Here is a 21,009-nt window from a genome sequence, read left to right on the forward strand (position 1 = left end):
AACACCAAATTCAATTTTTAGACAGAAAATGATGACAGTAGATTTGAAATAAACTATTATAATGAATTTGGATAGAAAAATATGTTACCTCATTCAAATCTTGCGAAAACATCTTAATATCTGAACATTCAAATATGTACACAGAGTAGTAGTAGTAGTAGCGGCGGCAGTCATAGCAGTAGTAGTAGGGGCAGTCATAGCAGTAGTAGTAGTAGTAGTAGTAGTAGTAGTAGTAGTAGTAATCATAGTTGTAGTCGTAGGGGTCATAGTAGTAGTAGTAGTAGTAGTCATAGTTGTAGTAGTAGGGGTCATAGTAGTTGTTGTAGTAGTAGTAGTAGTCATAGTTGTAGTAGTAGGGGTCATAGTAGTTGTAGTAGTAGGGGTCATAGTAGTAGTAGTAGTAGTAGTAGTAGTAGTAGTAGGGGTCATAGTAGTAGTAGTAGTAGGGGTCATAGTAGTAGTAGTAGTAGTAGTAGGGGTCATAGTAGTAGTAGTAGTAGTAGTAGTAGTAGTAGTAGGGGTCATAGTAGTAGTAGTAGTAGGGGTCATAGTAGTAGTAGTAGGGGTCATAGTAGTAGTAGTAGTAGTAGGGGTCGTAGTAGTAGTAGTAGGGGTCATAGTAGTAGTAGTAGTAGTAGTAGTAGTAGGGGTCATAGTAGTAGTAGTAGTAGTGGTAGTCGTAATAGTGGTAGTGGTAGTAGTAGCAGTGGTCATAGTTGTAGTAGTAGTAGTGGTCATAGTAGTTGTAGTAGTAGTAGTAGTGGTTATAGTTGTAGTAGTAGTGGTCATAGTAGTAGTGGTGGTAATAGTGGTCATAGTAGTAGTAGTAGCGGCAGTCGTAGTAGTAGTGGTAGTAGTCATAATGGTCATTGTAGTAGTAGTGGTAACTGTCATAGTAGCGGTAGGTGTGTCGGATTATAATTGTGCAGTTAAGTGTTTTAGTTACGCCTTATAGTGCGGAAAATCCTGTAGTCCATTTTTACCGGTTGTAATTGCGTCTACAATGAGAACAAGTCTAATCTGATCATAAGCAGAAAACCAGGAAATCGTTTACTTGGGCATTTTGGCACGTCCCACTCGGATTGGCCCGAGCGTCCAATCGGCTTTTACACTTTTTGGCATTTACCCGTGCAGCATAAACAAATTATTCACGTTAGCCGTGAGCTCTTTTCCAACACGTTCCTTCCAAAACTAAAAGCGTAAGTAAGCGTTTGCTCTCTTTTGACTCCTCAAAAAGCTTTTTTGAAATGCAAATGTTTGTTTCCTCGCCTCCTTTAAAAGCAATTTGATGTCAAATATGGATTGCGGCCATTTGACATCATCCTTAAAATAAACACGCCGCTTGTCGGTACGCGGCGTTAAATCAGTGTACTTTGGCACGCGGTGGCGCCGTGGACGTCCAACCTCGCCGGGCCTTTTTTTTCGACACAAAATGGCTGACGCGCATTAGCGTTTACGGTGAATGCGGTTTGGAAAACACGAAATGTTTCAAAATGTCTTCCAGGGATTGGACGTCCTTGTAATAATCAGAAAATTCGCTTTTGTTTACATTTTTGACGGAAAACTACACTTTAAACAAGGCTGTCTAATCCAAATGATGTTTTTTTAGATTTTATATTTGACATATTTGGATGCGTGGATACGTTTTTTTGCACGGCGACCTTACAGTTCTGGGTTCGAATCCAGGTTGGTCCACCTGTGTGGAGTTGGCAAAACGGGCCGCCATTCATCCCAATTGCGCCCAGCGCGACTCAAAAGAAGATGTAAGAAGTTCAAGCTGTTACGTGTGTTTTTGGAGGAGGTTTTCATTTCAAAAGATACAATCTGGTTATTTTGGCTGATGTAACGTAGAAGTAGGAAGTGACCATACGATCCTTTCTGTAAACATCTGTCGGAGTTTGGAGGTCTTTTTTTCTTAAACAGCCGCCCTTCCAGGAATTACATTAATGCCGCCTTCAAATCTCATTTTTTTAAAAAATAATTGCATTTTTTGTTGTTGTTGCCGTAACTCCAATATAAGAAATACATGCATAGTAAATCAGCATGTTGTCTACTACTTATCTATCATGTTGTCTACTACTTATCTATCATGTTGACTACTACTTATTTATTATGTTGACTACTACTTATTTATTATGTTGACTACTACTTATTTATTATGTTGATTACTACTCATTTATCATGTTGACTACTACTTTTCTATCATGTTGACTACTACTTAATCATTATGTCGACTACTACTTATTTATTATGTTGACTACTATTTATTATGTTGATTACTACCTATGTATCATGTTGACTACTACTTATGTATTATGTTGACTACTACTTATTTGTTATGTTGACTACTACTTGTTCATTATGTTGACTACTACTTATTTATTATGTTGACTAGTACTTATGTATTATGTTGACTACTACTTATGTATTATGTTGACTACTACTTATTTATCATGTTGACTACTACTTATTTATTATGTTGACTACTACTTATGTATTACGTTGACTACTACTTATTTATTATGTTGACTACTACTTATTTATTATGTTGACTACTACTTATGTATTACGTTGACTACTACTTATTTATTATGTTGACTACTACTTATTTATTATGTTGACTACTACCTATTTATTATGTTGACTACTACTTATTTATCATGTTGACTACTAATTTGTTTTGTTGACTACTACTTATTATGTTGACTACTACTTATTATGTTGACTACTTATTTATCATGTTGACTACTACTTATTTATTATGTTGACTACTACTTATTTTGTTGACTACTACTTTTTATGTTGACTACTTACTTATTATGTTGACTACTACTTTTTTATTATGTCGACTACTACTTATTTATTATGTCGACTACTACTTATTTATTATGTCGACTACTACTTATTTATTACGTGCTTATTTTTTATTAGCAACCAATTCCGGGGCCCAACGTCATGACTTCATGGCGTCTTGACATCATGCCATTGTCTTACTACTTATTTATTATATTACTACTACTACTACCAACTACTACTTATAGTTTCGTACATGTCGACTTTTTATGCGCATATAAGCCGTACCCTCGATTCAGTCATCATTTTTTTTCCCGTCGACATTGAACACATCACGCAGACAACAAACAGCAGGACGCCATTATTGTATGTAATTGCCTATAATTTTTTGTGGGGGGGTGACACTTCATTTTCGATAATTCTCGCCTCTCTCTTTTAAGTCGCCAAAACATGGTGTTAAGTGCTGGAACCAGAGCGCTTGTGTTGGCGTTTAAAGGGTTCCAATTTTGGGAGACGTACGGGCTTTAATGAAAAGCAGATGTGCTGATGGATAGGTGGTTGGAAGGGGGGTAAAGGGGGGGGGGCGCCATCACGAGTGCCCCCCCTTTTCGGGGAAAAAGGGGATGTCATGAGTTTGATGCTAACATCTGTACCTGAAGTGCAACAAGCTGCCAAAAACCACAAGACAAATGTGTGTGGAAATCCAAAGTGACACCTGAAACGATCCCACTTTGGCTCCACCAATCACAACATTCAACACGTAAACGGCTAATAAGAACAATTGCCATCACCTTCACCACATGAAATCCATTCAAGCTTTTGAAAGATTGACTCATTCACCATTTTGGGACAAAAACAATGTCTTTTAAAAAGAAAATCAAAGTAAATATCCAGCTAGGCCAAATAAATGGTGTAAATTGTACACAGAAATGTATCTTTGTCAGGGCCGCGGGGTGCCGGAGCTTATCCCGGCTGAGCTCGGGAAAAGACAGACAGTCATGCAGGTTTGTGTTTGTCGATTTTTTTTATGCGCATATAAGCCGTACCCTCGATTTAGTCATCATTTTTTGTCCGAAAAATGCGGCTTATATGCGAGTAAATACGTTAATCAACATGGGTTAATACTAGGCATGTTTTTTTGCCATATATCCAAAAGTAAAACAAATATTTTTTTAAAAAGCATTAAGTAATTGCATTATTTTTGTATGAATTGAAAGTGGTTAGCGCGGAGGTCTCACAGTTCCGGGGTCGTGGGTTCAATCCCAGGTTGGACATCAGTGTGTTGAGTTTCCTTGTTCTCCTCAGGCTTGTGTGGGTTTTCTCCGGGTACTCCCGTTTCCTCCCATATCCCAAAAAATGTATGCTAAGCTAGCTGGTTAAACACTCTAAGTTGCCCCTAGCTATGATTAGTTACCCGTCTTGTTATGCATTACGATTGACGAATCACCCTCCCAGGGTGTCCATAGTTAGCTGGGATAAGCTCCAGCACCCCTACGAACCTTGTGAGGATAAGCAGTTCAGAAAATGAGTGAATTAATGGTAAAATCTCATTCTTAAAGACCCAATTTTGATTTTTCTGACTCATCACATGATAAAAACAACAAGTCTCCACTAGCATTTTCAACCCTTTTCTACCAAATTAAGGTGTCATGGGTTTCATCTATGCACAGGCCAACCACTACAAAAATCTTTTTACTTTTGAACACAAAAAACATGCATTGATTGGACTTTGACAGCCATTTTTTCCCAAAATGTCACTTTCTCTTCGTCGTAAAAGGCCTCACACGGCGCTCTGGTCCTGGTGTTTCACCCCCAGAGACCCCCAAACGCACGACGACATCAGAACGGGTGGCTTGTCCGTTACAGATGTTGCGTATTAAGGAACAAAGCCCTTCCCGGCTTCTCTGAATTTCATAACTAGTGTCTGTATTTGTGTCTGCTGCAAAAAAAAGAGCTCCGGAACTTATTTGTTGGCTTTGTCGTCCAAATCGGCTCGGGGGCACGACTAAATGAAAAATAACAACGTCTCTAGAGAAAGCTCAGGTGCGGAGGGGTTGGGGGGGTGCCGTGTATAGTTTGGATTCGAAAAAAAATGTCAGGAGTTTTTGACATGAGAACTTTTCCAGGGATCGGAATCAATCAGTTCTGCTTGATTTTTTTAGACGCTCCCCAGCGGACGTCTTAACTTTATGGATTTTTTTTTCTTCTCACGGTCGTTTGGACATTGAACGTGACATTATTAGAAAATATGAAGAATTATTTTTTAAAAAATCACGTTCGAAAGCAGTAAAAATGACCCCTAACTAAAAATGTTAGATTGGTGTACACACATGACAATTTGCAGACGGTCCCTTAATAAGATTTCATTATATAATGATATGAATTAAGGAATTAAATGCCATTTTTTTTACATTAATTTGCTTGGCTTTTACAGTCACTCTTGCTTGGAAGTCTTCTTTGCAGAGGATAAAGAATATGAAGATGATATATTGGCCCAAAAAAATGTCAAAACCAAATAATAGCCACAAATAATATTAGTTTAAAAACATAGGAAACTCAAATAACTCATGACCAAAAAAAAAACAATCCATTCAAGTCACTTTGCCCAAAAAAAACACAATTTTAAGGTAAATCCTTATTTTTCTTAAATATCCCACAAATGATAGATGTGGGGATTTTTCCTCCTAAACCATCCAATCATTAATAACAACTTTTATAAGCCAATCCCATCTGCAAATCATCAATTGGCAAATAAGACGAACATTTTTACGCCGGTTTTGTATCGACGAAACGTCGTTATTAGTAACGAAGCAAAAATGAAAATGTTTTTTAAAAAGGTAAACCAATATCCCCATGCCACTACTTGGAAGCGAAGGTCTCCCTGGTTCCCTCCCGTTTGCCTAAGTCACTTTCGCAACAGCATTTTCTCCTCAAGATGTCACCGACATTGTCAAAGAGCCAAAATGGAGTCACTCTGACACACTTGCTTGAAACCAGCCTACAAAGTGGAAAAAAAACGGGGGTTTTGAGCAATTTAACATGCGTTACCACTGTTGAAATTTACAATCATCAAGACACACTTCTCGAAACTGAAAATGGGCGGTATGGTGGATAAGTGGTTAGTGTATCAGGCTCACAGTTCCAGGGTTGTGGGTTCAATCCCAGGTGGGAGTTTGGATGTTCTCACTGTGGTCAAGTGGGTTTCTTCCATGTTCTCTGGTTATTAACCACACGGCAAAAAAAAATGCTAGGCTAGGCTAGCTGGTTGAGAACTCTCAATGGCTCCCGAGCTATGATTGGTTGTTCTTTGTCTTCAAGTGCCCTGTGATTGGCTAGACACCAATTTAGGGGTGTTTTGAATCAGTTGGGATAGGCTAAAGCGTTATGACATCATGGCGTATTGACGTCATGGCGTTGTTAACTTGCATTTTCGTACATGTTGACTTTTTATGCGCATATAAGCCGTACTCTCGATTCAGTCATTTTTTTTGTCAGACAAAAGCGGCTTATATGTGGGTAAATGCATTAATCAACATTGGCTATTACTAGATGACCCAGCAATTGAGTGGTTAACGCGTTTGCCTCGCAATTTTGAGGCCGTGGGTTCAATCCCAGGTTGGTTCTCCCCGGGCTTTGCATGGGTTTTCTCCCGGTACTCCAGTTTCCTCCCACATTCCAAAGACAGATATGCTAGGCTGATTGGACACTCCAAATTGCTCCTAGCTATGAGAGTTAGCGTGAATGGACGTTCGTCTCCTCGTGGACTGTCCCCCATCTCTGGACAGGAGTTCGCTGGGATAAGCTCCAGCACCCCTGGAAGCCTAGTGAGGATGAAATAGTTCAGAAAATGAATGAATTAGCATATATAACTTACTTTTTGTGTGTGTAAGTCAATTGAAAACATTGAGAAATATTAGCAATTGTATTAATAGAGGAAAAAAGTCGACCTCTACATTTTTAAAAGTCTATTAATCACAAATCCAATGGCTTCCACATTGCTTTATATTATCAAAATAAATCATCTAACACTTTGTGTAATCCTTTACAAACCAACCAACATGTTATGATGAAAAAACATGGCCTCCTCCTCCTCTTTGGAAGTCATAACAACCGCAGAGGTAGAATAAACCTTTAAGTTTACCCCAAAATCGGATCTTTTTTTAACAAAAGGGAGGGGAAAGAAAACAAAAGGACATTGTTGGAATGGCGCACGGGTACGGTACAAGCCCGTGGCGTTGGATGGCGCCCGCCCAACCGCCCACCGCTTGGCCGCTGACGTGAGTCATGGCGTCAAGGCAAACAAGCGGAGAAAAGCCAAGGCAAGAAATATAAACAGTGCATAATCAGTGAGGGGTACGTTTCAAGCGCCCCTGTTTTCACTCAACGTTGCGGACTTTTTCAGCATCGTCGCAAACTGTCGGCAAATCAACACAAATGTGCCCGATATTCTTTCAACTGGTGTATATATATCGCTAACGGTGTGGCTAGCGGTGTCGCTAACAATGTTGCTAACATGTCGCTAACAATGACACTCTAAGGCTCTAAGGCGAAATATTGGTTAAATTGTTTTTTTATCTTTCCAAATTAGGTTTGCCCCACCCAAAATGGCCGCCAGCTAAGCACTAAATTCTTAACAATAATCGCTAATGGTGTCGCTAATAATGTCGCTAACAATGTCGCTAACATGTCGCTAACAATGACACTAACAATGACACTAACGGTGTCACTAAGGCGAAATATTGGTTAAATTGTTTTTTTATCTTTCCAAATTAGGTTTGCCTCACCCAAAATGGCCGCCAGCTAAGCACTAAATTCTTAACAATAATCGCTAATGGTGTCGCTAATAATGTCGCTAATAATGTTGCTAATAATGTCGCTAATAATGTCGCTAATAATGTCGCTAATAATGTCGCTAATAATGTCGCTAACAATGTCGCTAACACTGTCGCTAACACTGTCGCTAACACTGTCGCTAACACTGTCGCTAACACTGTCGCTAACATTGTCGCTAACATTGTCGCTAACATTGTCGCTAACATTGTCGCTAACATTGTCGCTAACATTGTCGCTACCATTGTCGCTAACAATGTCGCTAACAATGTCGCTAACAATGACGCTAATAATGTCGCTAACATTGTCGCTAACATTGTCGCTAACATTGTCGCTAACATTGTCGCTAACATTGTCGCTTACATTGTCGCTAACATTGTCGCTAACATTGTCGCTAACATTGTCGCTAACATTGTCGCTTACATTGTCGCTAACATTGTCGCTAACATTGTCGCTAACATTGTCGCTAACATTGTCGCTAAAAATGTCTCTAAAGCTAAATATTGGGTCTAATTTCCCAATGAGGTTTGCCTCACCCAAGATGGCTGCCAGCTAAGCTAGTTGCCACAAAAAATAACTTCAGATGGTAGACGTCCAATGGTGTGGCGTCCAATCATCCATTTGCCATTAATGTCATTTTATTAAAAATTGTGAAAATATGTTGGATTTAGACAAATAAAGTTGCTAATTTTCGTATAATAACAACATTAGCATACATGCTAAAGTCAAATATGCTAGATAAATATGATTGCTAACCCCTTAACAATGCAATAACATTCAAATAAGTTACAACATTCAAACTTTTACAAAACAAAATAAAGTATTAATACTTCTATATATAACTCAGAATTGTCTAGTGTTTTTACCTAGGTCTGTTTAGCTTCATGCTAACACACAATGCTAAAAATCAAATGACAATACAGTGTTGTAAAATGCATACATTTACAAAAGCTGTAAAAATATACATAATCTTTTGTTCCTCCATATGAAGTAAGTAAAACACTTTAAAAACAAACTATAACACTTGTTTTTTTCCTTCCAGGTCACGCCGGGTACTGCTCGGACAAAAACGGCGAAAGTGACCTACTGGGCACCATGATGCCATGTAGCCAAAGTTTCCCACTCCCCTTGGGGGGTCACCCGGGGGGGCTTTACCCACAGAGCCTCCACTGCGACAGTCCCGCGCCGGACCTTCTCCTACAGGACAGCCCGCACCAGGACGCCAGGTAAATACAACCCCCCCTACACCCTACATTATCTCTCCGGTTTTCAGGGGGAGGGGCTTTAGGACAAAGGGCGTCCCTTCATGGCCAGACGGCGACCTGAAAAAAAATTTTGGGAGATTTTCTCACGTCACTCAGGGCCTCGCCACAAAATCCATAATGAGCCAACTGACAGGAATTATTATGGACGACGCGAGGGGAAATACGAGCGGGGTCCCCCATTTAGACGTTCCCACCATAATACGCGGCATTGTGGCCTTCTGAGCCTGCAATTACGCCACCGAAAAACAGGTGACCCTCGTATTTAGACTCGATTCGGGCTGGGTTTTAACTCCTATTGTGTGTCATCAAAGGAGGTTGGATGGATGGATGGATACAGTGGACGGTTGAAATCCTCCTTTTGCTAATCTTAGAGTTAAATATGCATTTATATGATCGTGTTACGAGATTTGGTTTCATCTTTTTTGGAGGTGGCTTTAAACGAGGGTTGTTGTGATCACGGATTTTTGCCAATTTGGAGAATCTGCCGGTATATTTTATTGAGTATTGAATTAAATATTTTATTGACATTATATAAGTAGTACAATGAACAATTGATGAGCAATAAATAAATAGTCAACACAAATTATTAGGTGATTGGTGCACAAAAACAACAAAGAAAAGGAAGTGCACAAATAACAATAGCAAGCAAACTAATTATCAGATAAATAATCAATAAATAATAATAATAATTGATCAATCAATAAATTAGTAATAAATAAATAGACAACATAATAAGTAGTCAACAACATAAATTAGTAGGTGAGTGGACAAAAACAATAACAAGCAAACAAAACAACATATACATAATCAAAAAATAATCAAAATAATAATAATAAATTAATAGTCAAGATAATTAGTAGTCAACAACATCAATTTATAGGGAAGTGCAGAAATAACAACAGCAATAAAACAAATTAACAGATAAATCATCATTAAATAATAATAATAATTAATCAACCAATACATAAATAATAAATAATTAGACAACATAATTAGTATTCAACAACATAAATTAATAGGAAAGTGCACAAACAACAACAACAACAACAAACCAACACATAATCAATAAATAATTTCAATATAACTTTGGGCAAAAATGGTCAATTTTAACCAAGCATTTAAAAAATCATAAACCCATTATACTCCAACAAATACGGCATACTTTTTTCATACTTTTTCATGTTTTAATCTTTCTGTAGGCCCAATTGTAGTTCCTTGAGGCTTTTATATCTGCCATATTTAATCAACTAATGAATGGCCAGCATTTTCTGACAATGAATTGAGCATTTCTAGCCCTTCCAAATGTTAATTGATAAAACTCCCCGCTTTCATTCCAATGAATGAGGAGATGAACCCGCTAGTCTGTCAACACTTACTAAGCCAACGCAGCTCAAGTTCCTCTCTTTGTGATCCCTTTCCCCCCCAACACCCCCCCCCCCTCCCCATCCCCCTTCAGATCCTCCACTTTCCAGAGAACCCTAACCGAGGCCTCGCCCAGCCTTGGTCCTCCATCTCTCCCCTTTTCCATCAAAGAAGAAGACGCCATGGGCTACGCCGTTTCCAACGCCACGCCGGACCACCGCTATCGAGCTGGACTCCTTTTACGCGAGCAGGCGGCGCGTGTGGGCCACGACGGCGACGACGGCGACGCCACCTCCGCCTCGCGAGCCTTTAATAATGAAGACAGCTCCTCCCCGTCGGCTTTGTCCTCTCTGGCCGCCTCCCGTCAATCGGCGCGTCTGCCCAACGTCAACGTCCCGAAGAGACGTCGCCTCTCTCCGGTCTCCGCCCCGCCGGACCCCCCACCGTCCGCCAGAAGCGCCGTCGAGGACATCGCCTCGCGGACGGCGGCCCGCGTCAACGGGGTCCGCGCCAACCTCTCGCCCGGAGGATTCTCGTCCTCGCCGTCGCCCCCGACGACGACCGTCCCCTGCCCCCCTCGGGAAGCCCCCCGCCACCCCCCACGCCCTCGGAACTGCCAATTATCAAGGAACGGCTCGGGGTTATTCGCGCTCATGTCGGGAACCGAACCCGAGGGCCGGACGGTGAGGACTCAAAGATCCGCGCTCGAACCCGGGGGTCCGCTAGACCCGGGGGTGGAAACCGGGGCCCCCCTGGGAAGATCGGGGGCCGCCCTCAAGCAAGAACCCATGGACGACTTCCCCCCCGGCGACGAGGAACTCTTACGGCGCCGCTATCGCGGGCAGCTACGTCACCTCCAGCACCCCCGCGCCGCCATGCCGCCGCCTTACCACCTGCACCAGTACGCCGGCGGCGTCTTGGAAGCCCACCCGTCGACGGCGGGCGTTCCGACGGGACTCGGATCTCACGAGAACGAAGAAGAGAAGCAGTCGTGTCGTTGGATCGACTGCTGCGCCGCCTACGGCCAACAGGAGGAGCTGGTGAGGCACATCGAGAAGGTACACATCGATCAACGTAAAGGCGAGGACTTTACCTGCTTCTGGGCCGGATGCATCCGGCGCTACAAGCCCTTCAACGCACGATACAAGTTGCTCATCCACATGAGGGTCCATTCGGGCGAGAAACCCAACAAGTGTATGGTGAGTACAACTACCGTATTTTCACGACTATAAGGCGCACTTAAAAGTCTTAAATTTTCTCCAAAATAGACAGTGCGCCTTATATATGGAGAAAACAGAAAGGCAGATGGTCAGCCAATCACAAGCCACGAAATTGGGGGTGTTACTCCACAGTGTGTTTTCCCAGTAAAAAAAACATCAATAAATAACTATTTTAAAGTCATAAAAAGTCACAAAATTCAAAAATATTGCACAATCTAAGATATTCCACATTCTTATTTTACACCCCGAAGTTATTACCCAGAAGAAATTTGAAAATTCCACACAGAAAGACCTGGACCTGGAATCAAACCCTCGACACTCAAACTGCGAGCCCCAAAATGCAAACCACTACGTCACCGAACCACCAAAAATCTTACATATCTGCCTTAACAGACCAAATCTTGCTTCCGTCTCCAATCCGCCATCATTAAAACCCCCGTATTTTCTAGTCGGGGGGGTGGAACATATTAAGCCAACGTGTTGTTTTTCCACGCTAAAAAGGCTCGCCGCCGCTCGCTACTTTGCGGCGGCGTGCTTTGCAGGTAAAGCTCCAATTCCACGAGTCAACACGCTGATCAACGTCAAGCTGTCACTCGCCATCCCACCCTTTAGCAAATGGAGAAAAAAAAAGCCCTCCGACGGGAAGAATGATTTAGTCCAAATACACAATTAGTCCACAATTTGTGTAGGGCCAAGCCATGTTTATTTTCACTAGCGCCATGTTTTTGGGAGAAAGGGATCGGGATCCCTCAAAAGCCAACACATATGGCTAACATAACCAAACAATGCCTGCACTTGATCCTTTTAAATGGGGGTTTTATACGTTTAGCCGTCCCACAAGTATTAAGTGAATTGGACCCGTAGTTCAGGCAAAACAACAGAAATACTGGAGTTGCTAGCCGTGCGCTAACGTCGCTAACGTCGCTAACTTCACCCTAAGTGGCACTGCTCCAAGTTTTAATGGCTGCCCGGTTTGGGGGAATTACTTTGACATATGTTTTTGGTCTTTTGGTGGACATTTCAGCAGTTTTCTTTCAAAAATAACTCAAATAGAAGGACTCAAGTCACATGACTTGGCTTAAGCAAATATTTGATGACTCGCCGTTAGCGACGATAGACGGGGAATACCCACATTTACCTTTTTGTAGTTAAGGGTGAGGGCAATGGATTTTTTTGACACATTTTGCATTTTTTTGGGGGAAGTTGTTAAACGTTTCATGCAGGAATTCAGTTTTTTTTAAAGTGGTTTTATAATATGTATTTAGGATGATGGTGATCAATTAAGTGAATATTTTGTGTATTCAAATTGGAGTACAGGGTGAATTGACCAAAAAAAAACCTGCAAAAAAAATTGATTTTGGCAGGATTTAAAAGATATTGGAGGAATAACTTAATTTATTTTTTTGGATGAAAAAGGAAAAACTGTAGATGTAGGTAGTTATATCTTTATATTTCTATCGAGGATGTATTTTATGGAAAAATATTTGAAAAATTAATGCATTTCAAACTTAACACCAAAAAGATAAAATGTCAAACTTGCCCCAAATTTGCATATCTTTTCTTTATTTAAAAAAAATAAAAAATAGAAAAAGACTGCAGCTAATACTAGTTTCATTCATATAATGGTGTTTTGAAAAATAATACCATAAATAGTGCTATATATGGTCACTTTTTATTCTAGAAAAAAACATTTTTTATATATATGTAAATAATTTTAAACAAATAAAAAATCAATTTTCATTAAATCATAACTGTAATGCGAATCACTTAAAAATATTTTATTGAAACTTTATCATAACAAGAAATATATTGGGCCACACAAAATGATTTCCTGGGCCTAAATCCCACCCCCGGGCCTTGAATTTGACACCCGCGGAAGTTAATAAGTCAAATAAAATCCACCCAAAAATTAAAAAATGGACCACCATGCTAAACCAATTGGAACAAAAATGATACATACTAGCATAACATCCACTTAATACAATCAAAATCAATGGCAAATTCGTCATTGTAAATATGACGTCTCAAAGACCCCCAGTTGGCTTTGAGAAAACCGATTTTGGGTTTGAGTCCGGTCATAAAATGGTCAAAGACGCTGAAGAATGTCAGCAATTGTTATAGCGGAAATAGATGAGACATTCGCAAGGGGGAAAAAGGACCACTAATCTCCTTTATTATCTTTCCAGCAACAGATTCCATTGAACCCTGGTCAAGCGTCACTCTCAAAGCGTCCAAGCATAACAATCGCGCCGTCCTTCCCTCTCCTTTCAACATATAGCAAAACGTATGATTCTCTTTTATTGGCAGATATAAATTGTCGGCTGGTGGCGTGCTGCGCCTTGGCAGGAAATGTCGAATTTGCTAGCAGAGTGCGCTGTGCTAGCTTGACGGCTAATATGTTAAGGGATGCTATATTTAGCTAAAAAAATACCGCTTACATAGCATTGGTGACTCGAGACATTGTTTTCACGTGAAATGAGAAAAATTTGAGTGTATTTCTTTCAAGATATTGCATTCGGTTATTCGTGACAATAATGCTAAACGCGGTGTTATGCTAGCATTTAAGAAGGTTGTTGGAGTTTAGAACGGTTTTACTCATTTTGGGTGTTTATATGTGTGTGATATAAATATGCATGGTATATAGAGTGGTACCTGTACTTATGAATTAGTTCCAAATTTGTTTCATAACTTGGATTTTTCATGTATATATAGATTCTCATTCGTTCCACAGTCCTAAAAAACAAATTAAACCCTTTAAGTGATCAAAGTGCCCCAACTTTGTAAATAAGACAAACACATACAAAAGGGGATTTGTTTTAAATAAATGTATTAAAATGAATAACAAGCATGCAAAAACATGATCTATAAGGAAAAGCTTATGTTAGCATGCTAACACATGCACATAAACACACATCTAAACAACTTAATCCTTTAAAAATGATCAAAGTGCCTCAACTTTGTATATAAAATGTGACAAACACACAAATGGGAAAAAAACGATTTATGAATGTATAAAAATGAATAACAAACATGCAAAAACATGATCTACAAGGAAAAGCTAATGTTAGCATGCTAACACATGCACACAAATACACATTTAAACAACTTCAAATTTTGAATTTAATAGAATTCTGCATTACCATACTTGAAAAACTACAAAATAATAATAAATAAATATTGTTTTTGTGAGAACCAATCAGATGCTAGGGGAATCCTGCCGATATAATTTCAAAATAAAATAACAAATGTATTGCTTTTTTGGGGGATTTCGTAAATTGGATCTTGTTTTCGTATATTTGCATATCAAAGGGTTTTGTAACCTGAAAAGTTGGTATGTCGAAACATTTGTAAGTAGAGGTTACCTTTGTATTTAAAAACCTTGAAAATTCGGGTAGCTTTTTGAATGAGTACATTTGGGACATATTTTTTGTCATGTTGACCTTGAACGGAGAGCAGTTTTACCCTTTTCTTTTCTTAAATAAAATCCATGTGAACTTGCGCGTCCGTTTTACATTTTGCTTCGAGGGTCAGCTTAAGAGAAAACAATATCAAAGTCTGGGACAACTACTCTTACTGGATGTTTTTTTTTTTGTATTTATGCAGACGTTAGGGGGGGTTGGAAAAACGCAATAACGTAAAAACAACAAGCGAATTAGGCATGAAACACAACAGGATATTGCAGGGAGATTAACTTGTTTCCTTCTCGCCAGCGTGTCCCTCGTTGCACCGTACAAAGCCCGCGGCCATCTTTAATTGGAGAACCAATGTGATTTCCACTTGTGTACTTTGAGGAGAGATCAAGGGAAAAATACCTTTTCATTTGCAGATATACTGCAGATTTTTGGTGAATTTAAAAATGAGAGTTGTGTGGGGGACAAGGCCGGGGGGGACAACCCGTGTATTGTTTTTATGATGGGGAAAAATTAAAGTGTATTTAGTAGATGGAGCCCGGAGACGGTCATACATTTGGAAATTGTGTTTTTTCGGTTGTTGTTTTTTAGGATTTTGGTATTTCAGGGACATCACTAGTATTTAGTTAAATATACAGCAACAAAAATGGTATCTATACTGCTAATTAAATTTCTTTCTATAGTAAAAGCATTATGAAAGTGAGAAAAGTTACAATTTTTGTTGTTGTTGTTGATCCGTAAAATACACACTGATCACATGACTATGAATGTATAACTTTAAAAAATTAATTGATTTATTTTGGGCTAATTTATTCAGAATAATTTATAATTTTTATCAATCGTTATTTTGTATTAAATTTTCTTTCGATTATTTTGAATTTATATTCGTTTGTAATTAGTGCTGTACATTTTTACACGCTCCTACGTCCGGTCCATGCTTTCATTGGTAGCCGGAAGTCTAGACGTTGAGATTTTGGAATTTGTAGTTCTTTTGGCATGCTAGCGCAGTTCAAGATACCGGTAGCTCACGAAAACAAAACTACAAAAATGGTCACCTCGGTCCTCTTGCTTTATTTCTTTCTTTATTTATTTTTACTCAGGTGAGTTAATTATCGAGTCGCATCTGTTTTTTTCCCAACCCCATCGGCATCCGCTCTTGTCGATTCTCAATTAATATACAATTATTTACCGTAATAATTCATAATTTAGCCGTTTTTTCGAATAATGCTCGACGAGTGTTATTAGGGAACATTGTGGCATGCGCTGATGGATTTGTTCAGCGGTTTTCGGGGTTTGGAAAGGAGATCTGTGAAGCAGCTGCTTTTACAATTACTTCAGTTGAGTATTTTTTAAAGCAAATGTACGGGATAACGGACGCGATGATCATATTTTACTCGGACAGTTTGGCCCCAAGTTCAGTTTAAACGCCTCGTTTGACTTTTTTTTGTGTTTGGCTCCCAAAATATGGTTCAAATGGCGGTTTCCTCGAATGTCAAGTAAGTTGTTGCTCATTCTCATTATGTTTTACAACCGAATGCTAAATGGCCGATGCTAATCGACAAATCATTTCAAACCAAAACATTTAATGACATGTTATTTAAAAGAATACAGCGTGTACTTCAATTTTTGTGGTTTAAGTATGATTGATGTGTTGCATAATAGTGCACAAACTGTAATTTTGTGGCTAAATGGTAGAAATATTCACACCACATATTCCAGGAATTTTATTTTGAAATGAACACGAATCTTTTGGTTAAATTCTGTCAATACGTCGGTTAGCTTACTTGTTTTTTGTATCCAGTGATTTTTTTAAAATAATTATTAACAATAAAAATATAATAACGTGTTTCTTGACAGATTCACAGTGAAAATAGGCGTCAAGGAATGTTAAATGTGTTTTTAATATTATTTTTTATTGCTACTATTATGTTGCAGTTTTTAGTACATAAGTTAAAACACATTGACTGACATTAATGTTAACGGCCTTCAAATCCAATTTTAACTTGCAGAGTTGTTTCTGAAGAAGTGAAATCTCTGAGGTGAGAGTTTATTCGTAGCTCAGTGGCAGCCATTGACGACGATAGATGTCCAATCCATTTTGAAATGACAGCAAATGATGTTTTTCTGCAAGTGAAAGTTTTTAAGGTGAGTGTTTATTCGTAGCTATGCTATTGGCGGTGATAGAAGCGGGCTGTTTTGAAATTGCGGGTAAATTATATTGGTTCAAATGAAGTGAAATTTTCTGAGGTGGGAGTTTATTCAAAGCTCAATGGTGGATGTTTATGATGCTCGCCGTCCAATTCATTTTGAACTGGCAGGGTTGGTAGCAAATGATCATGTTTCAGTGGAAATTAAATTAGTTCAGTCCTAGCTAATAGTCATAAATGTCCAAATTTGTTTAGATTTGGAGGACTGGCAGCAAGTTATCAGATATTGCTGTTAATGGCAATAACATGTCCATATGTTTTGCTAAAATTGTTCAATAAGTAGCCGATTAATAACTTTGTATTTGAATAAATATTTAATATTCAGGCCATTTAAAAAAATACAAATATTTAGATTTTAAATTTCTCCCAAAAAATAGAACAAAATTAAAATTGTAAGAAAACAAACATTTTACAGTACCAATTAAAAATAAATAAATAAAATGCTCTCACAAGGTTGAAATGATGTCAGTAATTAGCAGATCAATATATTTGTATTTAAATAAATATTTAATAATCAGGCCATTTAAAAAAATACAAATATTCAGATTTAATATTTCTCCCAAAAAATAAAACAAAATTAAAATTGTAAGAAAACAAACATTTTGTAGTGCGGATTAATAAATAAATAAATTAAAATGCTCTCACAAGGTTGAAATGATGTCATTCAACTAAAATACATTTAACGATGCATTTAGTTGAAGAATAAAAAAAACAAAAACATCAAAATCCCCCATGACTTTGGGGGTCAGTTTAAAACCAGTTTTCTCCCCGACCAGCACTAAAACCATATTTGTGTGCGTGCTTGAACCCTCGACAAAAGTCTCATCCCCCAAGTGATGTTTAAAAGTTTGCTCGCCGTAAAACACAAAAGTACTTTTGGACGCCAACGTACGTACGTGCGTGTTAAATTTTGTAGTTTCTCTTGCGTGACGGCTTCCTGAGAACGGGCTGAAAAGCCATTCCCGTGCACGAGAAGTCCTTGAAGTGGACACGCCACGTCAACGTCGGTTCGATCGCCGCACCGAGCCAAAAAAACACCTAATCAAGTCTTGCCGAGGTGGATTTAAAAAACTTGAAGGCCAAATAGCGCCCCCCTTTTAAACAAAGCCAGAAATATTTTAGCCGGAAGCACTTGACAAATGATTTTAACAGGTACCTGGATAGTAGTACTACCGTATTTTCCGGACTATAAGTTGCATTTTTTTTTTTGGTAGTTGTACATTTCTTTTTACCTACAGATATATTTAAATATCAGATAGTAGTACTACCGTATTTTCCGGACTATAAGTTGCATTTTTTTTTGGAATTGTACTTTTATTTTTACCTACAAATATATTTAAATGTCAGATAGTAGTACTACCGTATTTTCCGGACTATAAGTTGCATTTTTTTTTTTTTGGTAGTTGTACATTTATTTTTACCTACAAATATATTTAAATGTCAGATAGTAGTACTATCGTATTTTCCGGACTATAAGTTCCATTTTTTTTTTGGTAGTTGTACATTTATTTTTACCTACAAATATATTTAAATGTCAGATAGTAGTACTACCGTATATTCCGGACTATAAATTGCATTTTTTAAATTATTTTTTTGTAGTTGTACATTTATTTTTACCTACAAATATATTTAAATGTCAGATTTTAAAAAAATCTTTGCAAAAGAGATCTACTGTATTTTCCGGACTATAAGTTGCATTTTTTTAAGTAGTTGTAAATTTCATTTTTACCGACAAATATTTTTTTAATGTAAAATAAAATAAAAAATGGACTTTGTTTTTCCCAGGTTAAAGTTAATTTAAAATGAATGTGCATTTAAAAAATATTAACCGTTTTTCCCATTTAATTAAAAATAAGAAATGAAGAAATATGAAATGCAGTTAAAAAAATAATTATTAAATTCTAAGTTACTTAAACAAAATATTTCATGAATATTTGCTATGAAGAAGTATAAAAAATAGGATTTGGACAAACTTTAATTTCTATTAATTAACTATTGACATTCAGAAATAACTTCTACCGTATTCTCCGCACTATAAATCATTTTTTTTCACGAACAACTTATCTTTTTTCAGGCTATATTCATCCCAAAACTATTTCATATCTTACAATAACATGTGACTATTACTTTAACGTATATTAATTTTTTGTTTCCGATCATTAAGTAAAAATAACACATTTCTCCTTTTTGCGCCGCCATTTTGGCTCCTTGTATTACATTCCAATGCGACTTTTCTAGTACATTTCCCCCTTTTCATTGCGCAATCTTTGGCTATCATAACTTCCACTCGTGCGACCAATTGTCCAAAAAAAACCCCGATCATTTAAATTCGCAAACAAAAACATTTATTTTGCCGCGTGACGCCAAAGTGACGAAATCTCCGCTGCGCTCCACCGATATTTTGGCAAACAAAACGACCAGTGCTTGACTTGTTTTTCCGAGCCGGGTGAAGCCAAGACAATCATGTCATCCAACACTTCGCATCGCTCCAAAAACAGCCTCGACCCCCGAGCGGGGGCCCCCCTTACGGCACCCCCGCCACACTTGCTGCATGTGCGCGCATTACACTGTATTTGGCGGAGTTTACAATGTTTTTTTTAGGCTTGTTACATTTTAAAAACATAAATGTTGTCATGTGACCAAAGTTAAACGGAAAATACAAAAACAAAATGGCGGCTTTAGCTTGAATTGAATGGAATGTTTTTATTGTCATGATACAAGTAGAATGAGATTTAAAGCTTTATTGACAAGTACACAAATAACAACAATAAATGAATAGACAAATAAATGATCAATAAATAACAAACAATAAATAAATAATCAATAAATATGTAATTAATAAGGAGTCAACAAAATATATTAGTAGGGAAGTGCACAAATAACAGCAAGCAAACAAATGTAAAGATAAATAATCAATATATACTAATAATAATGAATATGTTGTACATTAATAAATAGTAAAAGTTGATATGCTAAGCTAGCACAGATGTCCGTTAGCCGTAAGTTGAAATAATCAATATTTATTATATTAAATCAATCAATATGTAGTTAATAAATAAATAGTGACTTGAAGATGAACAGATTTAAAAATAATAATAATAAAAATAATTATGCATGATATGCTAAGCTAGCACTGCTGTTCGTTAGCCGTAAGTTTAAATATCAATATATTATTATATTAAATCAATCAATATGTAGTAAATAAATAAATAGTGACTTGAAGATGAACCGATTTAAAAATAATAATAATAATAAAAATAATTATGCATGATATGCTAAGCTAGCACTGCTGTTCGTTAGCCGTAAGTTTAAATATCAATATATAATAATGATAAAACAATCAATATGTATTAAGTTAATAAATAGTTACTTAAAGTTGAACCGATTTAAAAAAAAATAAATAAAAATAATTAAGCATGATATGCTAAGCTAGCACTGATAGCCCTAAGTTTAAATAGTCAATATTTATTATATTAAATCAATCAATATGTAGTAATGTATCAATAGTTACTTAAAGTTGAACAGATTTAAATAATAATAATAATAATAATAATAATAATTAAGCATGATATGCTAAGCTAGCACACTGATGTCTGTTAGCCATAATTTTGTTAGCGGCACGGCTTTTGCGAGCTAAAAAGTCAAGGTAAAGTTGCTTATGGTTTTACTTCAAGTACATTCAACTATATTATATGTATGTAAATCATAAGCAAAAAAAAAAACAAATCCAGTCAGCCATTTTTAGCTTTAAGCGGTTATTTCTATAACCATTGTGTCCATTTTCAGCCAGCCGTCAAATATGGAACCACGAAAGATTTTGTGTGATTGCTTGCAAATTGGAAGTATTTATACTAGACAGATGGGCGACGTTCAATTCAATTAAAAAAAATATATATCCAGAGTTTTGACTTAGTGTGTGGGC

The 21,009-nt window shown here is 37.5% G+C and overlaps 1 protein-coding gene across 4 annotated transcripts in view; it reads left to right on the forward strand.

The window, feature by feature from the left end:
• ube3a (ubiquitin protein ligase E3A) overlaps nt 1-21,009 on the forward strand; it is an 80,620-nt gene that overhangs the window by 22,247 nt on the left and 37,364 nt on the right. For all 4 annotated transcript variants that reach the window (XM_077716159.1, XM_077716158.1, XM_077716161.1 and 1 more), the window contains exons 3-4: nt 8,666-8,849; nt 10,345-11,449. In XM_077716159.1, the coding sequence (XP_077572285.1) occupies nt 8,666-8,849; nt 10,345-11,449 (1,289 nt within the window). The remainder of the gene's footprint in view (nt 1-8,665; nt 8,850-10,344; nt 11,450-21,009) is intronic.

The sequence above is a fragment of the Stigmatopora nigra genome, chromosome 5 (assembly GCF_051989575.1).
Source record: "Stigmatopora nigra isolate UIUO_SnigA chromosome 5, RoL_Snig_1.1, whole genome shotgun sequence".
Classification (NCBI taxonomy): Eukaryota; Metazoa; Chordata; class Actinopteri; order Syngnathiformes; family Syngnathidae; genus Stigmatopora; species Stigmatopora nigra.